The following is a 23,698-nucleotide window of genomic DNA, read 5'->3' on the forward strand; positions in this document are numbered from 1 at the left end:
TAGGTGCAGAGCCTTTTTGCAATGCACTGAAGCAGGAACACAAAGACATAAGAATGGCCACACTGGGTAGGACCAGGGGTCCAGCTAGCTCAGGGTCCAGGTGTGAACAGAGAGATAAGGAATCATGTTCTTCCCCCCACAACCCACCCACAGTTTGACTGTTGGAGAAAAGGTGAATGATGCCTCCGCTCAGTGAGTGCGGGAACAGGATGAGCTGGGCACCTGGGCACTCATTCAACAATCAAATGATGGCACATGAACTACACTGTTATTAATATGAAATATTTGTACTGTGGCTGTGGGTCAGAACCCAAGATGCTAGGCGCAGAACAGTAACAGTGGTAACCAGCAAGAACGACACAGGCAACCCCTTCCTCAGGCCAGAGGTGGCTACTGCAATTCGAAAGGGAAAAATTAGAACCCAGGCCCAGATCCTCCCCTGGTGCAAACTGGCGGAGCTCCACTGATTTGTCTGTAGCTGTGCTGAAATGCGTCCGCAGTAGATCGGGCCCAACCCCTTCACGGCAGGGCAGATGGTGATCCTCATGCGGGATAAGGACTTGCTCCTGCATGTCCGTCGACTTCCAAGGGATTTGACTCCAGGTTCAGGGTTGTATTCTGCGTGAGCGAGGCCAGTGCAATCCAGCCTTATGCATCCCGCTTGGGCAAGAAGCTTGTTCGATGTAGCAATTCAGCAAGCTCAGAGCTCCGGAGTTGGCTGCTCTGGTGCAGGGCACCTGAGCGCAGGCAGTACAACTCTTCCCCCTGTTGCAGATTGCCAGCTATTCAGACTCCATTGTGCCAGACACAATAACAGAATCCAGGGCCTCTGATACGCATGGGCCTAGGAAGAGAGCGTCTGCTCCTTTTAATTGAGTTTCTTTGATAAAGCCACCAAAGGGGTCACTGGCTCTGTGTTTGTGGAATGGGATTTGATTCCTGGGGAGAGCTTTTTCCATGACAAATTGTGCCTACACTGGGGGGAGCCCATGGGAGTCTCACTGCTCCAAGCCACCATCCCAGGGCATGGGCTGAATTCAGGGTGAGCAGCTATTTCTTTAGCTCCCTTGGGTGCTGTTACCAATCACTGCAGTCTCCTCTCCTTTGCACTGGAGAGGGGATGGGGAGTGATTTTTAAGGGATTTTCTGAATTCTCTTGCAAACAGGAGATGCTTCTGTAGTCCTAAAGCTTCCTCCTTGCCCTGCAGGAAGAATTCTCCCCAGAACCATCTCTGGTGTGGTTTGAGCATTGGCCTGCTAAACCCAGGATTGTGAGTTCAATCCTTGAGGGGGCCATTTAGGGATCTGGGGCAAAAATTGGGGATTGGTCCTGCTTTGAGCAGAGGGTTGGACTAGATGATCTCCTGAGGTCCCTTCCAACTCTGATATTCTATATCGTGGTCATCTATATCGTGGTGCTTCTGAATGGGGATATGATCGGGAATTCAAAGCTTCACTTTCCAGAAGAGAACAAATAGCCTTCTCAAAACCGTATCATCCCTGCTTGGTACACCCCGCAGATGCATGGATCAGACATGAAGTGTGTTGGGGGCGTGGCGGTGGGGATGCAAATCTGATGCCCTATTGCTTTGCATCACTTGCAGCAGAGCAACGTCTGTAAAATGCTACCGTTCTGATTTGATAGTTTCACACCCACTTTATACAGGTGTAAATGATGGTGCAAGGTGCAGGGCATCTGTGAATCAGGTCTAGAGTCCTTCCCCACCCATCCCCCAAAACCAGTGCAGGTGTATTTACAGCACCTCCTTTCCCAGTGCACTGCAGTTACTCTAGCAAGGGGGGTCCCATCATACCCCTGCATGTGATTCCACAGCCCAGCAGGTCTCACCATTAGGAAATGGCTCCTGATATTCAGTTTCTGTTGTCCATTGCTCGGTTCCACCTCTTCACTCCTATCCCCAGTCACCACAGAGCTCACCCCTCTTTCCACTATAAAGACCTGAAGATGCATCTTTGTTTCTGCCAGGATCGTTGGCAGATCTCAGGAAAAGATGCCAGTTTTCTGCCCAACAGAAATCCAGATTCTCATAAGAACATAAGAATGGCCACACTGGGTCAGAGTAATGGCCCATCTAGCCCCGTATGCTGTTTTCCAACAATGGCCATGCCAGGTGCTGCAAAGGGAATGAACAGAACAGGTAATCACCAAGTGACCAGAGAGAATGTCGCCTATTCCCAGCTTCTGGCAAACAGAGGCTAGGGACACCATCCCTGTCTGTCCTGGCTAATAGCCATTGATGGACCAATCCTCCATGAATTTATCTTGTTTGGAACCCTGTTATAGTCTTGGCCTACACAACATCCTCTGGCAAACAGTTCCACAGGTTGACTGTGCATTGTATGAAGAAATACTTCCTTTTGTTTGTTTTAAACTTATTAATTTCATTGGGTGACCCCTAGTTCTTGTGTTATGAGAAGGAGTAAATAACACTTATTTATTTTCTCCACACCAGTAATGATTTTATAGACCTCAATCATATTTATGCCCCTGGTTTAGTAACGTGCTGAAATGAAGCCTCATAAACAAGTGTCACGTATTACCCAGCATATAAAGGACACTGGACGCAGCGACAGCTCACCTCCAGCTCTGCAAGGTCCCATGAAGAAGAATGTGCTTATCGACGGTGACATCTGCAAGGGCTTGATCTGCCACTGGGGTGGGCATTTGGGGCAGGAGAGTTCCATAGCCCATAGGGCAAGCAAGAGGCTAGTGGGGGCTGCAGGGATATGGGGAAGAGGATGTGTGTGTGTGTGGGGGGGTAAACACAGAAAGCTTTCTCTGTCTGGAGGCCTGAGTTCAAATCCAGACTGGCTCACAAGTGGGGGAGAACCAGGCTGTCCTTCAGCAAAATCCCTGGTGAACAGGGGTGCACATCACTGAAAAATCCCACCATACAATTATGTGGGAGGAGAGTGATGTCTAGTGGTCAAAGCACAGGGCTGGGAGTCAGGACTGCTGCGTTCTGGACCCAGCTCTGGGAGCGAAGTGATGTTGAGAGGTCAGCACGCAGGGCTGGGGGCTCAGGACTTCTGGGTTCTATCCCAGGTGGGGATAAACTGAAAGTCAGGACTGCTAGCTTTTATTATTCACTCTGCCATTGACTCTGTATGTGGCCTTGGGCAAGTTCTTTCACCCTCTCTGTGCCTCAGTTCCCCTGGATGTAGTATGGAAATACTGTGATTGTTGTACCTCCTGGGTTAGCAGGGAGTGCTCTGAGATACTTGGATTCAAGAGGTTGCACAGATACAAAGTAAAGTGTATTAAACCCTACAGGGCTGTGTGTGTGCGTGCTTAGTATAGTATGAATTTTTGGAATTGCTCTTTTAAAATCTAGCAAAAGCCAAAGTTCCAGATGTATTTTCTTTCTTTTTGTTTTTAATAAAATCTACCTTTTTTAAGAACAGGATTGGATTTTTGGTGTCCTAAGAGGTTTGCACATGTTGTTAAATTAGCTGGTGACAACAGCTGATTTCCTTTGTTTTTTTCTTTCTCAGCTCTTCCCCGGTGTGTGTGTGTGCGTGTGTGTGTGAGAGAAAGGCCTTGAGGGTACCCCACAGGAAGGAATTCCCAAGTGCCCCTTTCTGGTTTCAAAGGGTTTTTTTGCGTTTGGGTGGGGCAGCATCTACCATAAAGGCCAGAGAGAAACTGTTTAATAGCAGTTGGAAGTTTAATACAAGCCTGGAGTGGCCAGTATTAATTTTTAGAATCCTTGCAGGCCCTCCCCTTCTGCATTCAGAGTGTCAGAGTGGGGAATCAGCCTTGACAGCCCCACAACTCCTAATGGAGGCTGTTCCAGAGCCTCTTTCCTCTGATGGATAGAAACCGGCTTCTCACTTCCATCCTAAATGTGGCTGTGGCCAGTTTATCCCCGTTTGCTCTTGTGCCAACATTGTTCTTTAGCTTAAATAGGCGTTCCCTCTCCCGGGGATTTCTCCCCGACTATCAGATCCCCTCCCAGCCTGCGTTTTGCCAAGTTAGATGAGCCAAGCTCTTTGTCTTCTCTCGTGTGATCAGCCTCTCTTCCCCTGCTCTTCTTTGCCCACGTTCCAGTTTCAACTCATCTTCCTGGAATGTGGGTGACCAGAATTGCACCCGGCATCCCAGAGGGGTCTGAGCAATGCTTTGTAACAATGGCATTAATATTGTACTGGATAGTGCCTTGCCTGATGTATCCTGGGATCTTATTTGCCTTTTTCATAGCCGCATTGCACCTGTGGCTTAAATCGTTCTGTGATTGACCCACACACCCAGGTCTCTCTCCTCCTTTGTCACTACTAACCGATGAGCCCTGAGCTCATAGCAGAAATTCTTACTGTCAGGCCCTAAATGCAGAAGCGGCGGAAGCTCGCTGTGAATGGGGACTGGAGATGCTCTGCAGGGGACAGTTGGGGGTCAGGGACCAAAGGGGGAGCAGTTCCTACATGCAGTCTGGCAGCATTTCTAGCCCTCTGGGTTCCACTCTCACCTCCCCTCTCTCCCCTGCCAGTATTCATGCGCAGTTTACAGGGAATGATGTGCTGTGGATGGAAACACGGATCAGTTCCTGCAATATTTCCATTGTGGGGGTGCTGGCCCTCCACTGTTCCCATGCCAAGTATAGGATCTTGGACTTTGTACTATAAAACTTCATCCCATTTCTGTTACTCCAGTTTTCAAGGTCAGCCAGCCCTTCTTGTACAACATTCTGATCCTCCTCTGTATCGACGATGTCTCCCAACATGGGGTCGTGAACACATTTTGTTAGCGCACTCCTGCTTGTGCCAAGATCATTAATAAAAATGTTAAATAAGATTGGTCCCAAGACTGATCTTTGAGGAATGACACTGGCAACCTCCCTGCACTCTGATAGTTCCCCTTTCAGCACAACCGATTGCCGCCATCTTCCTTTTTAACCAGTTGTCTACCCACCTTACAATGCCAGTACTAATCCCCATCTTCTCTCATTTAACTAACAGCTTCCCATGTAGTATCATCTCAAATGCTTTACTGAAGTCCAAGTATATTAAATTTACTGCATTTCCCTATCTAAAGAAATCAGTTGTCTTCTCAAAGAAGGAAAGCAGGTTAGTCTGGCAGAATCTATCTTTGGTAAACCCATGCTGCATTACATCCCCTTTCCTGTTTACCTCCAGGAATTTACTTCTTTCCCTCCAGTGTTTGTTCTAAAGCCTTTCATACGAACAAGGTCAGACTAACCAGTCTGCAATTGCCCAGACCCCCTTTTTCCCCTTTCTTATAGATGTAAGCAGAGTCAGGACGGGCTCTACCCTGACATCTGGTGGCAAGTCATGGTGGGTTGTGGAAAAGAACTTCAGGGGCTGATCTCATTTGCATAGGCACAACCCCCAGCCTAGGTGGTCACTTTGGCTGCTGTAGGAGCCCCAGTTTCTCTGTTATTGGGGCAGGAATAAACTGTTATTATCCTGATTATAGAGTAGCAGCCGTGTTAGTCTGTATTCGCAAAAAGAAAAGGTAGCTCACGAAAGCTTATGCTCTAATAAATTTGTTAGTCTCTAAGGTGCCACAAGTACTCCTTTTCTTTATCCTGATTATGTGACTCAAAGACAGTGGAACTGTACTTGGCCTTTTGTTATGATGGAGGGACTCACCATCAACTCTGCAGCACTCACTAGGCAAGGGTTCCAAAACCCAGTAAATGGAGGGAGGCTGGGGATAGGTATTAATACTTGGTAGTATGGGCTCTCTGGTGAGGGCCTTACATGCTAATTGCACTTTCTCCTTGCTCCACTGTGGAACATCAGAGCCAATTTTGATTCTATTAGGAGTCTAGTTATAGGCTGCTGAGCTGAATTCACTTTGGGCTAATGGTGCACTAGCACTGAAGCTCCCCTACTACAAGCTGAAGTCACAAAAGAGCTAAACTTATTAAAAGCTGAAATCACTGAGCGTTCTGTTAAACAGTGGGGGAGCCTGAAGATATATTGTGGAGCAGTTTGCGGGATGGCTAGTGGAGCAGAGTGGCTGGTGGAGTGGAGCAGTTTGTCGGATGCCTGGGGCGGCTGGCAGAGCGGAGCCCCATGGGGAGGTGAGGCAATCAGCTTTGGACCGCATAAGGTGCCTCTTAAACCCTCCCCCCCATCTCCACCCAGGTTGGGAGGTAAAACTCTGCAGATAAACTTTTGAACTCTGGGGCTGCCCTGACCAGGGACAGAGACTTTTGGGCCATTGGACATTTGGGACTTTGGGTGATTTTGGGTTGCTGGACTCACAGACCAAAGGGAAAGGACATGCCCCAATTTGCTTGGGGTGGGTTTTTTTGTTCATGGGTTGTGTTATGAATCCGGTTGGTGGTGTTTCCCCAACATAATGCCACATTGTTTCTCTCTGTTATTAAAAGGCTTTCTGTTACACTCAGACTCTGTGCTTGCGAGAGGGGAAGTATTGCCTCTTGGAGGCACCCAGCAGGGGTGGTATATATTTGTCCCAGGTCACTGAGTGGGGGCTCGAGCCGGTTTTGCATTGTGTTATTGGAATGGAACCCCTAGATACTGAACCCGGCCCTTGTTGCTGCCAACTCTGACGAGCAGAAGGGTTACATATATAGATGCAATGTTAGCTAGTCCCCAGTCATATGGTATCATCCTTGAATAGGTAAATGTGTTAAAACTCCTTGCTACTGGACTAGCAATCTCATGTGCCAGTTCTTTCAGTACTCTGGGCTGGAAATTATCTAGTCCCCATGATTTAATCACATTAACCTCAAAGGGCTTGTCTACACTGGGACGTTGTCAACAAAACTTTTGTATTTCACGGGTACTTTAAAAAGCCCCCCGTGAAAGACAAAAGTTTTGCTGATACAAGTGGCAGTGTGAAAGCAGCTCTGCCTGCCGACAAAGCTACTGCCGCTCATGGGGCTGGAAGTATTTTGTCTGCAAAAGTTCTTTCACTTCAGACATGGTCATTTCTATTTCTCTGCACTCGCCCATGTTCTATATTGTCGTCCCTGCTGAAAACCAAGACAAAATACTCATTTAATTTTTGAGCCATATCCAGATTATCTTTAAACTCCTCTCCATCCATGCTGTTTGGTGGCCCAAACTCATCCTTCCAAATTCTCTTTTTATTTATATAACTAAAACTTTTATTTTAATTCCCTTGGCAAGAGCTAATCCTACATGACTGTTAGCAATTTTCACTGTATTCCTACATTTTCTGACCTCTAAAATGTAGCTTTCTTTGCTGATCCATCCCGTTTCTCATTCCTTATAGGCTCTCTGCTTATTCCTAATAAGCCTTCTGAAGTGGTTATTCAGGCATCTGGTTCAGGAGACTTTCCCTACAAGTTCTCCCTTTACTAGGGATGCAAGTTGCAGATAGTTTTTGTACTATCAATTTAAAGACGTTCCAAGCCTCCTCCACATTTATGTCCTTGAACTCTTCAGTCCAGTTGACTTTGCTAACTAATTCCCTTCATCTTCCTTTGTAATAAAACCCCATAGTCAGGGCCGGCTCTAGGTTTTTTGCCACCTCAAGCAAAAAAAAAATTTGACTGCCCCCCACCCTAACCCTGGGCTCCCCCCCTTCTCCCCTGCTGCCCCAGCCCTTGGCTCTCACCCCCCTCACCCGCACCCCTGCCGCCCCAGCCCTGGGTCACTGGTCGCTCGCTCCCAGGGCGGGTCATCAGCATCCCGCTCATGACACTAGCAGGGACCGAGGCTGCCTCCACCCGACTCCTCCCCGGCGCCCAGGGGGCCCTGACTCCGCCCGCTCCCCCCTTGCCTCCAGCCAGTCCAGCGCTGGCAGGGCTGAGGTAAGCAGCGGGGCTCCTTGGCCACGCCTCAGCCCACAGTCCCTCCAGCCGGGGTTCCTGCCTCCAGGACCAGCCAGGAATCGGGAGGGCAGAGCTGGGGGGACCGCCCCGGCAGGGGGCTGAGGAGCCGGGGCAGGGCAGCCCCAGAGGGAGCGGCCGGCAGGGAGCGGAGCCCCGGAGAGCGGGACACAGGCCCTGCATGGCAGCGCCCTGGGCACCGGTCCCCTCTATGGCCCCGCTGCTGCTGCTGCTCCTGGCTGCCCTGCCACAGCCCCTGGGCGGCTCAGGCTGCTTCACCCAGCCCCGGCTGCGGCGCTGGGGGGTGGCCGCCCTGCGGCACCTGCAGGCGGCTCCGTGCACCCCGTGGGGCGGCCCCCGGCCTGAGTGTCCCACACTTCACGTGTCGGAGTCCTCCGGATGGCTTGGCCGTGGCTGGCGGCGTGAACCACAGTGGCCCTGGGGCGCCCCAGTCCCAGGGCCAGCTTTGGCCACCCACTGTGGCCCTTCCACTTGGACTTCGGCGTCAGCTTGGGGGCCGGGACAGCGTCTACTTGGGTGAGTGCCCACAGGGCCAGCCCTCAAGCAAGCAAGCAAAAAAAAAGGATGGCCCCAATGCCGCCCCTGCAAATGTGCCGCCCCAAGCACCTGTTTGCTTTGCTGGTGCCTAGAGCCGGCCCTGCCCATAGTTGGTGACCTGATTTTGATTATCCTTCGGTTTAGTTTAAACTGAATTAACTCATGATCACACAACCAGCTCTTCTACCATGTCCTCGCTTCTCACAGAACCGACTCTAAGACGGCATCGCCTCTTGGTTCAATGGCTGTTTGATGAAGCAAACTGTCCTCTGTGGCATCCAGGAATAACCAGGCCCTGCCACTATTGTTACTTCAGTAACTCAGGCACAGGACACGACTGGAGCCTTCCAGGGTGTTTGTGCCGCACCCAGCAGAATGGGGTCCTGATCCTGACTGGAGACTCTGGCTGCTACTGTCATGGAAGTAATAATGGCTGCCGTAATCAGTCACTTTGACACCCCTGATCATTAGAGTAGGTGCCACTCTGTCCTAGCTACCGAAGGAAAGAACATGTCATCGGCATTACGCTCAGCTATAAAATTGCCTAGGTTTTCTGTGTAATCACTTACCAGAGAGAAGATGATAGTTTTCTACCACCCACAAATGACACGATTCAGTATTAGCCTGACAGCTTCCAAGACTTGATATCTGTTAAAAAGAGAATGCGATTGCTGATCTGAGCCACTGATTTAACTATAGGAATGCATTTTCCTTCTTCATGGCGCATCACCCGAGCACTGTGGCAGGGGATGTGGGATGCTTTAAATCAAGCATTAAATGTTATTAACTGCTCTGAGGGACAACTCTGTACCGGTCACAGAACCAAGCCACAGCGCTGGTCAACAGCAAGGAGTAATGCTCACAGCTCCAATGGGATAACAATGCTTGGCATTCCTACAGCGCCTTCTAATTTCCAAAGCATTTAACAAACATTAGCTAAGGGCCTATGTGCTTGTCCTTGAAGGACGGAATGGACTAGGGGTCATTTGCTGGAGGATGGAGCCACTGAACTCCAGTTTAAAATGCCTCTGAGCATTGTACGCTGATAAGGAGGAAGGGAGAACTGCTTTGTTATTATTGCAATAGCCCCAGTGGCAGTCACAGCCTTATTGTGCAAGGGGCTGTACAGACACAGTCCCTGCCCTCAAAGAGCTTACAATGTAAATATACAATATAGACAGAGGGAAATCAAAACACACAGAGGTGTGGCTAGTGGCCAAACAGGGCTTAGAACCCAACTGTCCTGAATCTCATTCCTGTATCCTATCCACTGGTCCACACTGCCCCTCTCTGTTCTGGAGGTTTTATAGCAACTTGAAGAAATAGCAATTCTTACTGATGAGACTAGTCATATAACTCCAGCTTGAATGCGTGCAATGAGAAGGGCAAACATCTCCAGGAGCTGCATTAAGCTGTGAGCTTACTTTGACATTCCATTGCCGGTACATGATGAAGGGCAGCTTCCAATAACAAAGGCCAGCTGGGAAAAAATTGAGCTCTCTTTTTTAATGCATATGGAACTCTCTCTCGCTTCATATTTTAGATATAGAGCACATGTGGAAACCTTGACCTTGAGGAGGCTGAAGCCACTCAGGTTATAAACTAGCATCCCTCGGGATCTCCTTTTTCTTTATTGCTTGTACTGAGCCCAGAGGTATATGCTGTCAGCCTCCCAGGGCAGAAACAGCTCCTGTCTTCAGGCACTTACCATCTAGGATTTAGACATGACACAAGTGGGTGTGAGATCCTGTGTTCATGCGGTTGGTCCATGGACACTGTTTGTTTATTTATTGTTTTAGATGCTGTTCACTACTTCTTCATTTTTGATGTTACAGGAGCACCTGGAGACCTGAGTGAGACTGAGAATTTATTGTGCTGGGTGCTGTACATACAGACAGTAAGAAACAGTCCCTGCCCCATTGAGGTTTATAATGTAAACAGACAAGTTAGACAAAGCAAGAATTTCTCCCTCTCTAACAGATGGGGAATTAAGACACAGAAAAAAACACAAACAACTTGGCCAAGGTCCAGAGCAGCAAATTGAACCCAAAGCTCCTGAGTTCCAGTCCAGTGCCTTAACCATAAGACCATCCTTCCTCTCATAGAGTGCCTGGCAGACCATAAGAATGGCCATACTGGGTGAGACCAAAGGTCCATCTAGCCCAGTATCCTGTCTTCTGACAGTGGCCAATGGCAGGTGCCCCAGAGGGAATGAACAGAGCAGGGAATCAGCAAGTGACCCAACCCCTGTTGCCCATTCCCAGCTTCTGGCAAACAGAGGCTAGGGACACCATCCCTCCCCATCCTGGCTAATAACCATCAATGGACCTATCCTCCATGAACTTATCTAGTTCTTTTTTTAACCTTATTATAGTCTTTGGCCTTCACAACATCCTCTGGCAAGGAGTTACACAGGTTGAAGTGGAAGTGAAGTGAGTTTATAGGCAGGAGTGAAATGATGTCAAGGTGGTGACTGGACTAATGGGTTCTGGGGAGAAATTCCAGGCATAGGGGACAGCATGGAAAAAGACCAGCGCCATTAATGTGAAAATGAGGACTCCTTCTGCAGCCCTTTCTGCAAGATAAACTAAGATGAAACCGAGGTTACCACCCCCAGCCTGAAACCAGTTTCTGAAAATAGCTGCTCTCAGATCAGTTGAGTTGTAACCACTCTGTTACTCGGATTCCCTCTTGCTCCACCTTGCAGGGTTAAAACAGGCACAGGTTTCTATTTTTACATGGCAATTTGCATAGGGATTTTAACGGTCACTCTGGCAAACGTGGCTGAGTGTTACAATGTTCTAAACTTACAGCTGTCTGCAATTAGTCTCTGAGGTGATGCAGCGGCTGCCCCAGGGAATGGGGTACAGGGTAGGACCCCAAAGGAGGAAATTTCCTTCCTCAGATTCAACTCTTTGGATGCCACAATATCTACCCAGAATCTAGAAATGCAGTATCAGTAGTAACTCCTTTGAGAAAATGCCCAGTAGTGAACATACAGCATGGGAAATGATTCTGAATTCAAAAGGAAGTTAAAGCACAGATTTCATCTATCCTGAGTGTAACTAAACCAGGTGTGCCAAATGCACACCTTGTAGAGTTCAATAATTTGGCCCTACTCATCACTTGTCTTGAATACAGAGATGTGACTTGTGGAGACTACAAATCCCAGCATGCAAATACTCCCTCTGGATCCTAACGAAGCCACTTGATCCAAATGTGACAAGGTAGAACATAGCATGCTGGGAACTGTAGTTTTTATGTGCTGCAACTCGAATCAAGATAAGAAGGTCTCCCAGTTTGTGTTATTTTTGTGCAAAGTGAGTGAGAGTTGCCAGTGTAGATACTGACTGGGCAAATGTTGGATGTCACCCATGAGGAATGCAAGTCACTCCCTGCTGGACAGATTGCCGGACTGGGAGTCAGGAGATCTGGGCTTTGTTCACAGTTCTACTGAGCAACCCTGTGCAAGTCGCTTCCCCTCTGTTTCCCTTCCCACCTTTTGTTTGTCTTGTCGATTTAGGGGCAGAGACTTTCTCTTCCTATGTGTTTGTACCGCACCTAGCACAGTGGGGCCCTGTTCTCAGGAGGGGCTTCTAGATGCTACTCTAGTGCAAATAATGGTGTATGGATGCGAACATGTACAAACTTGACAAAGGTAAGGAAGTGCAGCTTCTTCCTGCAACAGAAGGTGCTTGAGGATAAAGATGATAGGACTGGATGGGAGCAGGCAGGGTGTTATTTCTCTTTGATCTCTAAAAAGTATCCATAGTACAGCAGTCTGGACACCTGGACTAGCTCCGCAGTTTTCAGAGTAGCAGCCGTGTTAGTCTGTATTCGCAAAAAGAAAAGTACTTGTGGCACCTTAGAGACTAACAAATTTATTAGAGCATAAGCTTTCGTGAGCTACAGCTCACTTCATCGGATGCATTTGGTGGAAAAAACAGAGGAGAGATTTATATACACACACACAGAGAACATGAAACAATGGGTTTATCATACACACTGTAAGGAGAGTGATCACTTAAGATAAGCCATCACCAGCAGCGGGGGTGGGGGGGGGGTGGGGAAAGGAGGAAAACCTTTCATGGTGACAAGCAAGGTAGGCTAATTCCAGCAGTTAACAAGAATATCAGAGGAACAGTGGGGGGTGGGGTGGGGTGGGGGGAAGAAATACCATGGGGAAATAGTTTTACTTTGTGTAATGACTCATCCATTCCCAGTCTCTATTCAAGCCTAAGTTAATTGTACCCAGTTTGCAAATTAATTCCAATTCAGCAGTCTCTCGTTGGAGTCTGTTTTTGAAGCTTTTTTGTTGAAGGATAGCCACTCTTAGGTCTGTGATCGAGTGACCAGAGAGATTGAAGTGTTCTCCGACTGTTTTTTGAATGTTATAATTCTTGACATCTGATTTGTGTCCATTTATTCTTTTACGTAGAGACTGTCCAGTTTGGCCAATGTACATGGCAGAGGGGCATTGCTGGCACATGATGGCATAGATCACATTGGTAGATGCGCAGGTGAACGAGCCTCTGATAGTGTGGCTGATGTGATTAGGCCCTATGATGGTATCCCCTGAATAGATATGTGGACAGAGTTGGCAACGGGCTTTGTTGCAAGGATAGGTTCCTGGGTTAGTGGTTCTGTTGTGTAGTATGTGGTTGCTGGTGAGTATTTGCTTCAGGTTGGGGGGCTGTCTGTAAGCAAGGACTGGCCTGTCTCCCAAGATCTGTGAGAGTGATGGGTCGTCCTTCAGGATAGGTTGTAGCAGTGTAACACTTCTGTTTCAACAGCCAGTGGCCACAGCTTCTGATTTCATTCCAGCTTGCTGTAGAACCTGGACTACTTCAACTCTCCTGCCCTGTCTTGTGATAAGCGAGTAGTGGATGCTCTTGGCTGGGAATGAATGGGGAGGTTGGCAAGAACTCATCACCAAGGTCTGGACGGTACCAGCCACCCAAACCTGAATTATGTTGCCTGGGCCATGGATCAGTAGTTGGGAATATTTAATCTCTCTCATTTCCTTTCTCCTCTTCCTGAGCCTGTCTCTGAGAATTGGGAGGGTGAGCCGCACATAAGAACTTAAGAATGACCGACTGGATCAGATCAATGGTCCATCTAGCCCAGTGTCCTGTCTTTTGACAGTGGCCAGTGCCAGATGCCTCAGAGGGAACAATCAGAACAGGGCAATTATCGAGTGATCCGTCCCGTCGCCCAGTCCTAGCTTCTGGTAGCCAGAGCATGGGGTTGCATCCCTGACCATCTTGGCTAATAACCATTGATGAACCTATCCTCCATGAACTTATCTAGTTATTTTTTGAACCCAGTACAGTTTTGGCCTTCACAACATCCACTGGTAATAAGTTCCACAGTTTGACTGTGTGTTGTGTGAAGAAGTATTTCCTTTTCTTTGTATTAAACCTGCTGCTTGTTAATTTCATTGGGTGACCCCTGGGTCATATGTTATGTGAAGGGGTAAATAACCCTTCCTTATTCACTGTCTCCACACCAGACATGATTTTATAGACCTCTATCCTACCCCCCTTAGTCATCTCTTTTCTAAACTTCACAGTCCCACTGTTTTTAATCCCTCTGCTTATGGAAGCTGTTCAGTATCCCCAGGCATTACTTGGCACTTATCAACATTGAATTTCATCTGCCATTTTGTTGCCCAGTCACCCAGTTTTGTGAGATTCCTTTGTAGCTCTTCGCAGTCAGCTTTGGACTTAACTATCTTGAGTAATTTTGTATCATCTGCAAATTTTGCCACCTCACTGTTCACCCCTTTTCCAGATCATTTATGAATATGTTGAAGTGCCCTGTTCTGTTCACTCCCTCAGAAGGGACTAGGTAGGAACGGAATGGGAACTGAAACCGGTTAGGGGTTGGGGCACTGGGTGGGGATTGTTGCTGTTTAAGCTCCCCTCCTTCTGCAGTCCCCACCTAAGATGAGCAACAATGTCTCGTATGGGGAATGTTAGACAGGGGTAAGGGAGACTGATTTTGGCTGGATGAGAGACAGCTGCTCAGTGCATTGGCGCCAACTTTCCCTGGCCCCACTGGGTGCTGGCGCCCCCCCACCTGTGCCCCGCCCCCATTCCAACCCCTTCCCCAAAGTCCCCGCCCCAACTCTGTCCCCTCCGTGCCCCTATTGGACCCCTTCCTCAAATCCCTGCCCTGGCCCCGCCTCTTCCCCAAGGATTCTGCGTTCCCCCCTGCCAGCTGCGCGAAACAGCTGTTTTGCAGCGCAAGCACTGGGAACTAGGGGGAAAAGTGGGCACACGGCATACTCAGGGGAGGAGGCGGAGCGGAGGTGGAGGTGAGCTGGGTGGGGCAGGGAGCTGCTGGTGGGTGTAGAGCACCCACCAATTTTTCCCCATTGTGATCCAGCCCCGGAGCACCCATGAAGTCGGCGCCTATGGCTCTGTGGTGTGTACTGAGGGCACTCTAGTTTCTCCCATCTCCATCTCCATTGTCACTGCTTGGCCTCAGGTAGGGTTCTGTGCCCTCCTGGCAAGTGGGATCCAGAAGGTGGGGATGGGAAATTGATCTGGGATCCCTGCTTCTGCTGAGCTGTGAAGAGGGTGATCCTTTGCAGGGGCCTGGGGGTTTTTTGGGGGGAGAAACTAGGAGTCTCACCTGGGGCAGGTTGGAGGTGGGGATTGCTAGTCCTTTTCCCCTCCTGGGCTGCGAGGAATCCCACTTTCCCGTAGCATGTGCTGTGTTGTGATGTAGGTGGAATGTGAGGGCAGAGGGGGAAGGTTCTTTCCCTTCTTAGGGAGTGAGTAGGGCAAGGTAGGGGAGTTACTCTGTGGCCCTCACTTCTCACCAGGTGCTGAGTGGGGTCAGCAGGAGATGGGGATGCTAGATCATAGAATCATAGAATAGAATCATAGAATATCAGGGTTGGAAGGGACCCCAGAAGGTCATCTAGTCCAACCCCCTGCTCAAAGCAGGACCAAGTCCCAGTTAAATCATCCCAGCCAGGGCTTTGTCAAGCCTGACCTTAAAAACCTCTAAGGAAGGAGATTCTACCACCTCCCTAGGTAACGCATTCCAGTGTTTCACCACCCTCTTAGTGAAAAAGTTTTTCCTAATATCCAATCTAAACCTCCCCCATTGCAACTTGAGACCATTACTCCTCGTTCTGTCATCTGCTACCATTGAGAACAGTCTAGAGCCATCCTCTTTGAAACCCCCTTTCAGGTAGTTGAAAGCAGCTATCAAATCCCCCCTCATTCTTCTCTTCTGCAGACTAAACAATCCCAGTTCCCTCAGCCTCTCCTCATAAGTCATGTGCTCTAGACCCCTAATCATTTTTGTTGCCCTTCGCTGTACTCTTTCCAATTTATCCACATCCTTCCTGTAGTGTGGGGCCCAAAACTGGACACAGTACTCCAGATGAGGCCTCACCAGTGTCGAATAGAGGGGAACGATCACGTCCCTCGATCTGCTCGCTATGCCCCTACTTATACATCCCAAAATGCCATTGGCCTTCTTGGCAACAAGGGCACACTGCTGACTCATATCCAGCTTCTCGTCCACTGTCACCCCTAGGTCCTTTTCCGCAGAACTGCTGCCGAGCCATTCGGTCCCTAGTCTGTAGCGGTGCATTGGATTCTTCCATCCTAAGTGCAGGACCCTGCATTTATCCTTATTGAACCTCATTAGATTTCTTTTGGCCCAATCCTCCAATTTGTCTAGGTCCTTCTGTATCCTATCCCTCCCCTCCAGCGTATCTACCACTCCTCCCAGTTTAGTATCATCCGCAAATTTGCTGAGAGTGCAATCCACACCATCCTCCAGATCATTTATGAAGATGTTGAACAAAACGGGCCCCAGGACCGACCCCTGGGGCACTCCACTTGACACCGGCTGCCAACTAGACATGGAGCCATTGATCACTACCCGTTGAGCCCGACAATCTAGCCAGCTTTCTACCCACCTTATAGTGCATTCATCCAGCCCATACTTCCTTAACTTGCTGACAAGAATGCTGTGGGAGACCGTGTCAAAAGCTTTGCTAAAGTCAAGAAACAATACATCCACTGCTTTCCCTTCATCCACAGAACCAGTAATCTCATCATAAAAGGCGATTAGATTAGTCAGGCATGACCTTCCCTTGGTGAATCCATGCTGACTGTTCCTGATCACTTTCCTCTCCTCTAAGTGCTTCAGGATTGATTCTTTGAGGACCTGCTCCATGATTTTTCCAGGGACTGAGGTGAGGCTGACCGGCCTGTAGTTCCCAGGATCCTCCTTCTTCCCTTTTTTAAAGATGGGCACTACATTAGCCTTTTTCCAGTCATCCGGGACTTCCCCCGTTCGCCACGAGTTTTCAAAGATAATGGCCAAGGGCTCTGCAATCACAGCCGCCAATTCCTTCAGCACTCTCGGATGCAATTCGTCCGGCCCCATGGACTTGTGCACGTCCAGCTTTTCTAAATAGTCCCTAACCACCTCTATCTCTACAGAGGGCTGGCCATCTCTTCCCCGTTTTGTGTTGCCCAGCACAGCAGTCTGGGAGCTGACCTTGTTAGTGAAAACAGAGGCAAAAAAAGCATTGAGTACATTAGCTTTTTCCACATCCTCTGTCACTAGCTTGCCTCCCTCATTCAGTAAGGGGCCCACACTTTCCTTGGCTTTCTTCTTGTTGCCAACATACCTGAAGAAACCCTTCTTGTTACTCTTGACATCTCTTGCTAGCTGCAGCTCCAGGTGCGATTTGGCCCTCCTGATATCTTTCCTACATGCCCGAGCAATATTTTTATACTCTTCCCTGGTCATATGTCCAACCTTCCACTTCTTGTAAGCTTCTTTTTTATGTTTAAGATCCGCTAGGATTTCACCATTAAGCCAAGCTGGTCGCCTGCCATATTTACTATTCTTTCGACTCATCGGGATGGTTTGTCCCTGTAACCTCAACAGGGATTCCTTGAAATACAGCCAGCTCTCCTGGACTCCCTTCCCTTTCATGTTAGTCCCCCAGGGGATCCTGGCCATCTGTTCCCTGAGGGAGTCAAAGTCTGCTTTCCTGAAGTCCAGGGTCCGTATCCTGCTGCTTACCTTTCTTCCCTGCGTCAGGATCCTGAACTCAACCAACTCATGGTCACTGCCTCCCAGATTCCCATCCACTTTTGCTTCCCCCACTAATTCTACCCGGTTTGTGAGCAGCAGGTCGAGAAAAGCGCTCCCCCTAGTTGGCTCCCCTAGCACTTGCACCAGGAAATTGTCCCCTACGCTTTCCAAAAACTTCCTGGATTGTCTATGCACCGCTGTATTGCTCTCCCAGCAGATATCAGGAAAATTAAAGTCACCCATGAGAATCAGGGCATGCGATCTAGTAGCTTCCGTGAGTTGCCGGAAGAAAGCCTCATCCACCTCATCCCCCTGGTCCGGTGGTCTATAGCAGACTCCCACCATGACATCACTCTTGTTGCACACACTTCTAAACTTAATCCAGAGACACTCAGGTTTTTCCACAGTTTCGTACCGGAGCTCTGAGCAGTCATACTGCTCCCTTACATACAGTGCTACTCCCCCACCTTTTCTGCCCTGCCTGTCCTTCCTGAACAGTTTATAACCATCCATGACTGTACTCCAGTCATGTGAGTTATCCCACCAAGTCTCTGTTATTCCAATCACGTCATAATTCCTTGACATCACCAGGACCTCCAGTTCTCCCTGCTTGTTTCCAAGGCTTTGTGCATTTGTATATAAGCACTTGAGATAACCTGTTGATCGCCCCTCATTCCCAGTATGAGGCAGGAGCCCTCCCCTCACAGACCTTCCTGCCTGTGCTTCCTCCCGGTATCCCGCTTTCCCACTTACCTCAGGGCTTTGGTCTCCTTCCCCCGGTGAACCTAGTTTAAAGCCCTCCTCACTAGGTTAGCCAGCCTGCTGGCAAAGATGTTCTTCCCTCTCTTCGTAAGATGGAGCCCGTCTCTGCCCAGCACTCCTCCTTCATGGAACACCATCCCATGGTCAAAGAATCCAAAGCCTTCTCTCCGACACCACCTGCGTAGCCATTCGTTGACCTCCACGATTCGACGGTCCCTACCCAGGCCTTTTCCTTCCACGGGGAGGATGGACGAGAACACCACTTGCGCCTCCAACTCCTTTATCCTTCTTCCCAGAGCCACGTAGTCCGCAGTGATCCGCTCAAGGTCATTCTTGGCAGTATCATTGGTGCCCACGTGGAGAAGCAGGAAGGGGTAGCGATCCGAGGGCTTGATGAGTCTCGGCAGTCTCTCCGTCACATCACGATAATTAAGTGCTTTCCCTTTGTGAGGGATGGGGGCTTATTGGTGTGGGGCAGTTATGCTGGGGTCTCCCCTTGTCCCCAGGTGCTGAATGGTGGGGTGCATTGGAGGTCAGTGGATTTGGGGAGGTCATTGACCCTCCTGGGGGCTTGGTGTTGGAGGTGTTACTTTGGGGTTCCTAATTGTCCCTGGGTGCTGAGTCATGGACTGGGTTGTGGGAGATTTGGGCAGACAGATCCTTTCCCCTAAAGGAAGGGGATTTACTATGGGGCCTCCCTGTCCAGATGATGAACTGTGGTGGAAGAGGGGTTGGGCAGGTCCTTTCCCCTGCAGGGAGGCTAGGTGCTATGGAAGGGGGGTGCTCTGAGTCCCCTGTCCTGGGTGCTAACCTGTGGGGATGGCTGGTAGGGTGGGGTCACCCAGGGCCTGAACCATGGAGTGGGCTGGGGGGAGATGGTGGTAGGGGCTCACTCCAGGGTCCCCCCATCCTAAGGGCTGAGGCATGCGGTGGGCTGAAGGGCAGGTGCTGGGGGGGGGGTCATTTTGGGAGCTGGGGTTGGGCAGGTCTTTTCCCCTGCAGGGGGGATAGGTGCTGTGGAGGGGGGTCACTCCAGGGGTCCCATTTCTGGGGGCTGAGCCATGGGGCGGGCTGAGGGCCAGCTGCTGGTGGGGTCACCCCTGTCCTGAGGGCTGAGTGGTGGGGTGGGTTGGGGGTCAGGTGGTGGTGGGGTGACATTGGGGTTCCCCTGTCTCCGGGTCTGAGCTGTGGGATGGGCTGGGAGGCAGGTGGTGGGGGATCACACTGGAGTCCCCCTGTCCTGGGGGCTGAACCACGGGGTGGGGTGCCACTCTGGGGTTCCCCCATCCCAGGGGCTGAACTGAATGGTGGGCTGAGAGTCAGGTGCTTGGGGGATGGGGGAGTGAAACCAGGGATCCCCTGTGTGGGGGGCTGAGCCACATGGTGGGCTGGGGGGCATGTGCTGGGGGGCACTCTGGGATCCCCTGTCCTGGGTGGGATCACTCCAGGGTTCCCCATCCCAGGGGCTGAGAGGTGGGGACAGGTGCTGGGGGGGGGTCACTCCAGGGTCCCTTGTCCTGGGGGTTGAGCGGTGGGCTGGGGGAGGTCACTCTGGTCCCCCCATCCCGGGGGCTAAGTGGTGGGCCGGGGGGCGGGTGCTGGGTGGGAATCACTTTGGGGTCCCTCCCGTCCCATGGGCTGAGCGGTGAGGGCAGATGTTTGTGGGGTCACTCTGGCCCCCCCAACCCAGGGGTTGAGCGGTAGAGTAGGGGGCAGGTGCTGGGGGGTCACTCTGGGGTCCCCCTGTCCTGGGGCTGCGCAGTGAGCTGGGGGGTCACTCCGGGGTCCCCCGTCCCAGGGGGTGAATAGTGGGGGTGGGTGCAAGGGGGTCACACCAGGGCCCCCTGTCGCAGCACTGAACGGTGGGGTGGGGGAAGGGTGTGTGTGGGGGTAACTCCGGGGTCCCCCTATCCCGGGGCTGAGCAGTGGGGTCAGGGGTGTCACTCTGGGGTCCCCCCGTCCCAGGGCTGAGCAGTGGGGGCAGGTGTGGGGGGACACTCTGGGGTCCCCCCCGTCCTGGGGGCTGAGCGGTGAGGGCAGGTGTGTGTGGGTCACTCTGGGGTCCCCCCCGTCCCGGGGCTGAGCAGTGGGGGCAGGTGCGGGGGGACACTCTGGGGTCCCCCCCGTCCCGGGGCCGAGCGGTGGGGACAGGTGTGTGGGGGTCATGCTGGGGTCCCCCCTGTCCCAGGGCTGAGCAGTGGGGTCAGGGGTAAACTCCGGGTTCCCCCTCATCCCGATGGCTGAGCGATGGGATGGGGGCAGGTGCGGGGTGGTAACTCCGGGGTCCCTCCATCCCAGGGGCTGAGCAGTGGGGGCAGGTGCGGGGAGGTCACTCTGGGGTCCCCCCCGTCCCAGGGCTGAGTGGTGGGGTCCAGGTGGCGGGGGGTCACTCCAGGTCCCCCCCTGTCCCGGGGGCTGAGAGTTGGGGTGGGGGCAGGTGTGGGGGGGTCACTCCGGGGTCCCCCTGTCCTGGGGCTCAGCGGTGGGGGCCAGGTGCGGGGGGGTCATTCCGGGGTCCCCCTGTCCCGGGGGCAGAGCGGTGGGGTGGGGCCAGGTGCGGGGGGGTCACTCCGGGGTTCCCCCATCCCGGGGGCTGAGCGGTGGGGTGGGGGCGGGTGTGGGGGGGTCACTCCGGGGTCCCCCCCGTCCCAGGGCTGAGCGGTGTGAGTGGTGGGGGCCAGGTGGCAGGGGGGTCACTCCAGCTCCCCCCACATCCAGGGGGCTGAGCGATGGGGTGGGGGCAGGTGCGGGGGGGTCACTCCGGGGTCCCCCCGTCCCGGGGCTGAGTGGTGGGGGCAGGTGCGGTGGGGTCACTCCGGGGTCCCCCCAGTCCCAGGGCTGAGTGGTGTGAGCGATGGGGGTCAGGTGTCGGGGGATCACTCCGGGTCCCCCCCACCCCGGGGGCTGAGCGATGGGGTGGGGGCAGGTGAGGGGGGTCACTCCGGGGTCCCCCCAGTCCCAGGGCTGAGTGGTGTGAGCGATGGGGGTCAGGTGTCGGGGGATCACTCCGGGTCCCCCCCATCCCGGGGGCTGAGCGATGGGTTGGGGGCAGGTGAGGGGGGTCACTCCGGGGTCCCCCCAGTCCCAGGGCTGAGTGGTGTGAGCGGCGGGGGTCAGGTGTCGGGGGGTCACTCCGGGTCCGCCCCCTGTCCCGGGGGCTGAGCGGTGGGGTGGGGGCAGGTGCGGGGGGGGGTCACTCCGGGGTCCCTCCGTCCCAGGGGCTGAGCAGTGGGGGCAGGTGCGGGGGGGTCACTCTGGGGTCCCCCCTGTCACAGGGCTGAGCGGTGGGGTCCATGTGGCGGGGGGTCACTACAGGTGTCCCCCCCATCCCGGGGGCTGAGTGGGGGTGGGGCCAGGTGCGGGGGGGTCACTCCCGGGTCCCGGGGCTGAGCGGTGGGGGCAGGTGCGGGGGGGGTCACTCCGGGCTAAGCCGCGGGGCGGGGAAATCAGAGGGGGCGGGGCACAGTCACACGTGGGGCCAGGGCAGCCGAGCCTTTGCCGACGTGTCCGCGCCCCGCGTGCCCCGGAAGCCCCGCCCTCGCCCCGGTGACGTCATTGCGACTAAGGTCTATCGGGCTCATGTTGCGGCCCCGCGCGCGGATTGGCCTGGCAGAAAGGGGCGGGGCCTGGAGGACGGGTCGTTGATTGGTCGGCCGGGGGAGTCCCGAGCTCAGCGCGCCTGCGCGGGGTGGCGGGAGGCATAAATATCGGCGGCGGTGAGCGCTCTTCCCCCCTACGTTACCGCCGGCTGAGTCGGTTGCGTCCGCTCCGCGCTCCCCTCGCCTCAGCGCGCCCGACCCGGCTCGCCATGGCCTCCGCCGTCCCCGGCCAGAGCGGCCCCGCCGCGCCCCTCGCGCTGCAGCGCGGCATCGTCAAGATGGTGAGAGCCGGGACCGGCCGGGGCCGGGTCTGGTGTCCCGTTCGCCGAGCGGGACGCTCCGGCCCGGGGCTCCCGCGCTGGTGCCTGGCCCCCGGCTCCGTCCCGCTGCCTCTGCAGCGCGGCCCCCCCCCCCCTCCGGGCCTGTGCCCCGCGCGGGCCCCCCCCCTCCGGGCCTGTGCCCCGCGCGGCCGCCCCTGTCCTGCCGGGCCTGTGCCCCGCGCGGCGGCCCCCCCCCCCCTCCGGGCCTGTGCCCCGCGCGGCCGCCCCCCCCCCCCCTCCGGGCCTGTGCCCCGCGCGGCCGCCCCCCCCCCCCTCCGGGCCTGTGCCCCGCGCGGCCCCCCCCCCCCTCCGGGCCTGTGCCCCGCGCGGCCGCCCCTGTCCTGCCGGGCCGCCCTCGCTCTCATCGCCCCCTGCCCCGCCTTTGAACCCCCCGTCTGGCACCCGGGCCTGTGCCCTGCCCTGCCTTACCCTACCAGGCCGCCCTTGCTCTAACCACCCCCTGCTCCCCTGCGTTGCAGCCGCCATCCCGCCGCTCCTCCTGGGCAAGGCGGCTGGAGGCTGCCTGGCCCCTCGGTCGCTGCCAGGCCTGGCCGCTGCTGACTCGTCCCTGCATGAGCCAGGTGCTCTCGGTGGGTCTGGTCCCAGGCGGCTCATCCCGGGCCGAGGTCTCAAGGCAGAGGGGTGCTAAGTAGGGGGCTGGCAACGTCCTGCCTTGTGTCTAGTCGGGCCTGAGACTTGTCCACGGCGGTGGATTTCCTGCGGGCCAGGAGGCCTTCCTACGGGGGCGGGGGTTGGACATGTCCTCCAGTCTTGCCGGGATTGGGGGCTGGGGCATGTTCTCTGCCCTCCCACAAAGCTGGAGACCTGGAAGCGGCTCAGGGATTGCTCTTGTCATGTGGATGGGCATGTGTTCCTCCTCGGGGTTGGTGAGGGCATGCCCCGTACCTGCGGGGAGGGGCCTGAACCCAAGGATTGGTGGGTATGTACTTTACCCTGATGGATTGGCAGGCCCTTATGTCCAGGGCAGGCTTTCCATTGGCTTTGCACAAGTGGTTCCAGGGCAGCAAAGTTTTCAGTAGCTGGATAAAAAACTCGCTCCTCGGTGAGTCTGGAGGGAGACTGCTTGGGATGAGCCACGAACGGGGTGCAGAATGGTGGGGGAGGGACATGGACACGTGCTGCTTGCCGTGGGGGTGTCTGCGTTTGTCTGGGGGGCTAAGAGAGTTAATGAGGTGGGAGTGCAGTGTGTTTTCTGTTTTGGAATTGATCTGTGTGCTGGTGGGAGAGATCTAGCTTGGGGTTGGTGTATTGCCCTCCACTTCCATCTGTATTGGCCCCAGCCAGTGGTGTTTGCAGCAAGCCCCACTATGGAACCACAAAGTCTAATTCTTTGCTGTTGTCTGGACTGATGGGAGTCTGTGGGGAGGCTAGGTTTTTCAGATGAGAACCTCGTCTGTGGGAGAGGAGAGAGTACAAGACACACAGCTCAGTTATTTGGCGGGGAGGGGGGAAGAGAATGAAGGGGCTGGTGGAAACTGAGACTTGTTTTTTCTGGTTGGGTTGGGGTGTGTGAGGGGAGCTGAAGCTGGTGGGTTGTTTCCATACAGGC

General features: G+C 53.4%; 1 protein-coding gene across 1 annotated transcript in view; it reads left to right on the forward strand.

Annotated features, from left to right (window-relative positions):
• The first annotated feature begins 21,720 nt into the window (after positions 1 to 21,720).
• Positions 21,721 to 23,698, forward strand: part of SND1 (staphylococcal nuclease and tudor domain containing 1) — a 504,867-nt gene continuing 502,889 nt past the window's right edge. Inside the window, exon 1 of the mRNA XM_038374172.2 lies at positions 21,721 to 22,089. Within this exon, the coding sequence (XP_038230100.1) occupies positions 22,018 to 22,089 (72 nt within the window). The 5' untranslated portion in view covers positions 21,721 to 22,017. The remainder of the gene's footprint in view (positions 22,090 to 23,698) is intronic.

This window comes from Dermochelys coriacea, chromosome 1 (genome assembly GCF_009764565.3).
Source record: "Dermochelys coriacea isolate rDerCor1 chromosome 1, rDerCor1.pri.v4, whole genome shotgun sequence".
Taxonomy (NCBI): Eukaryota; Metazoa; Chordata; order Testudines; family Dermochelyidae; genus Dermochelys; species Dermochelys coriacea.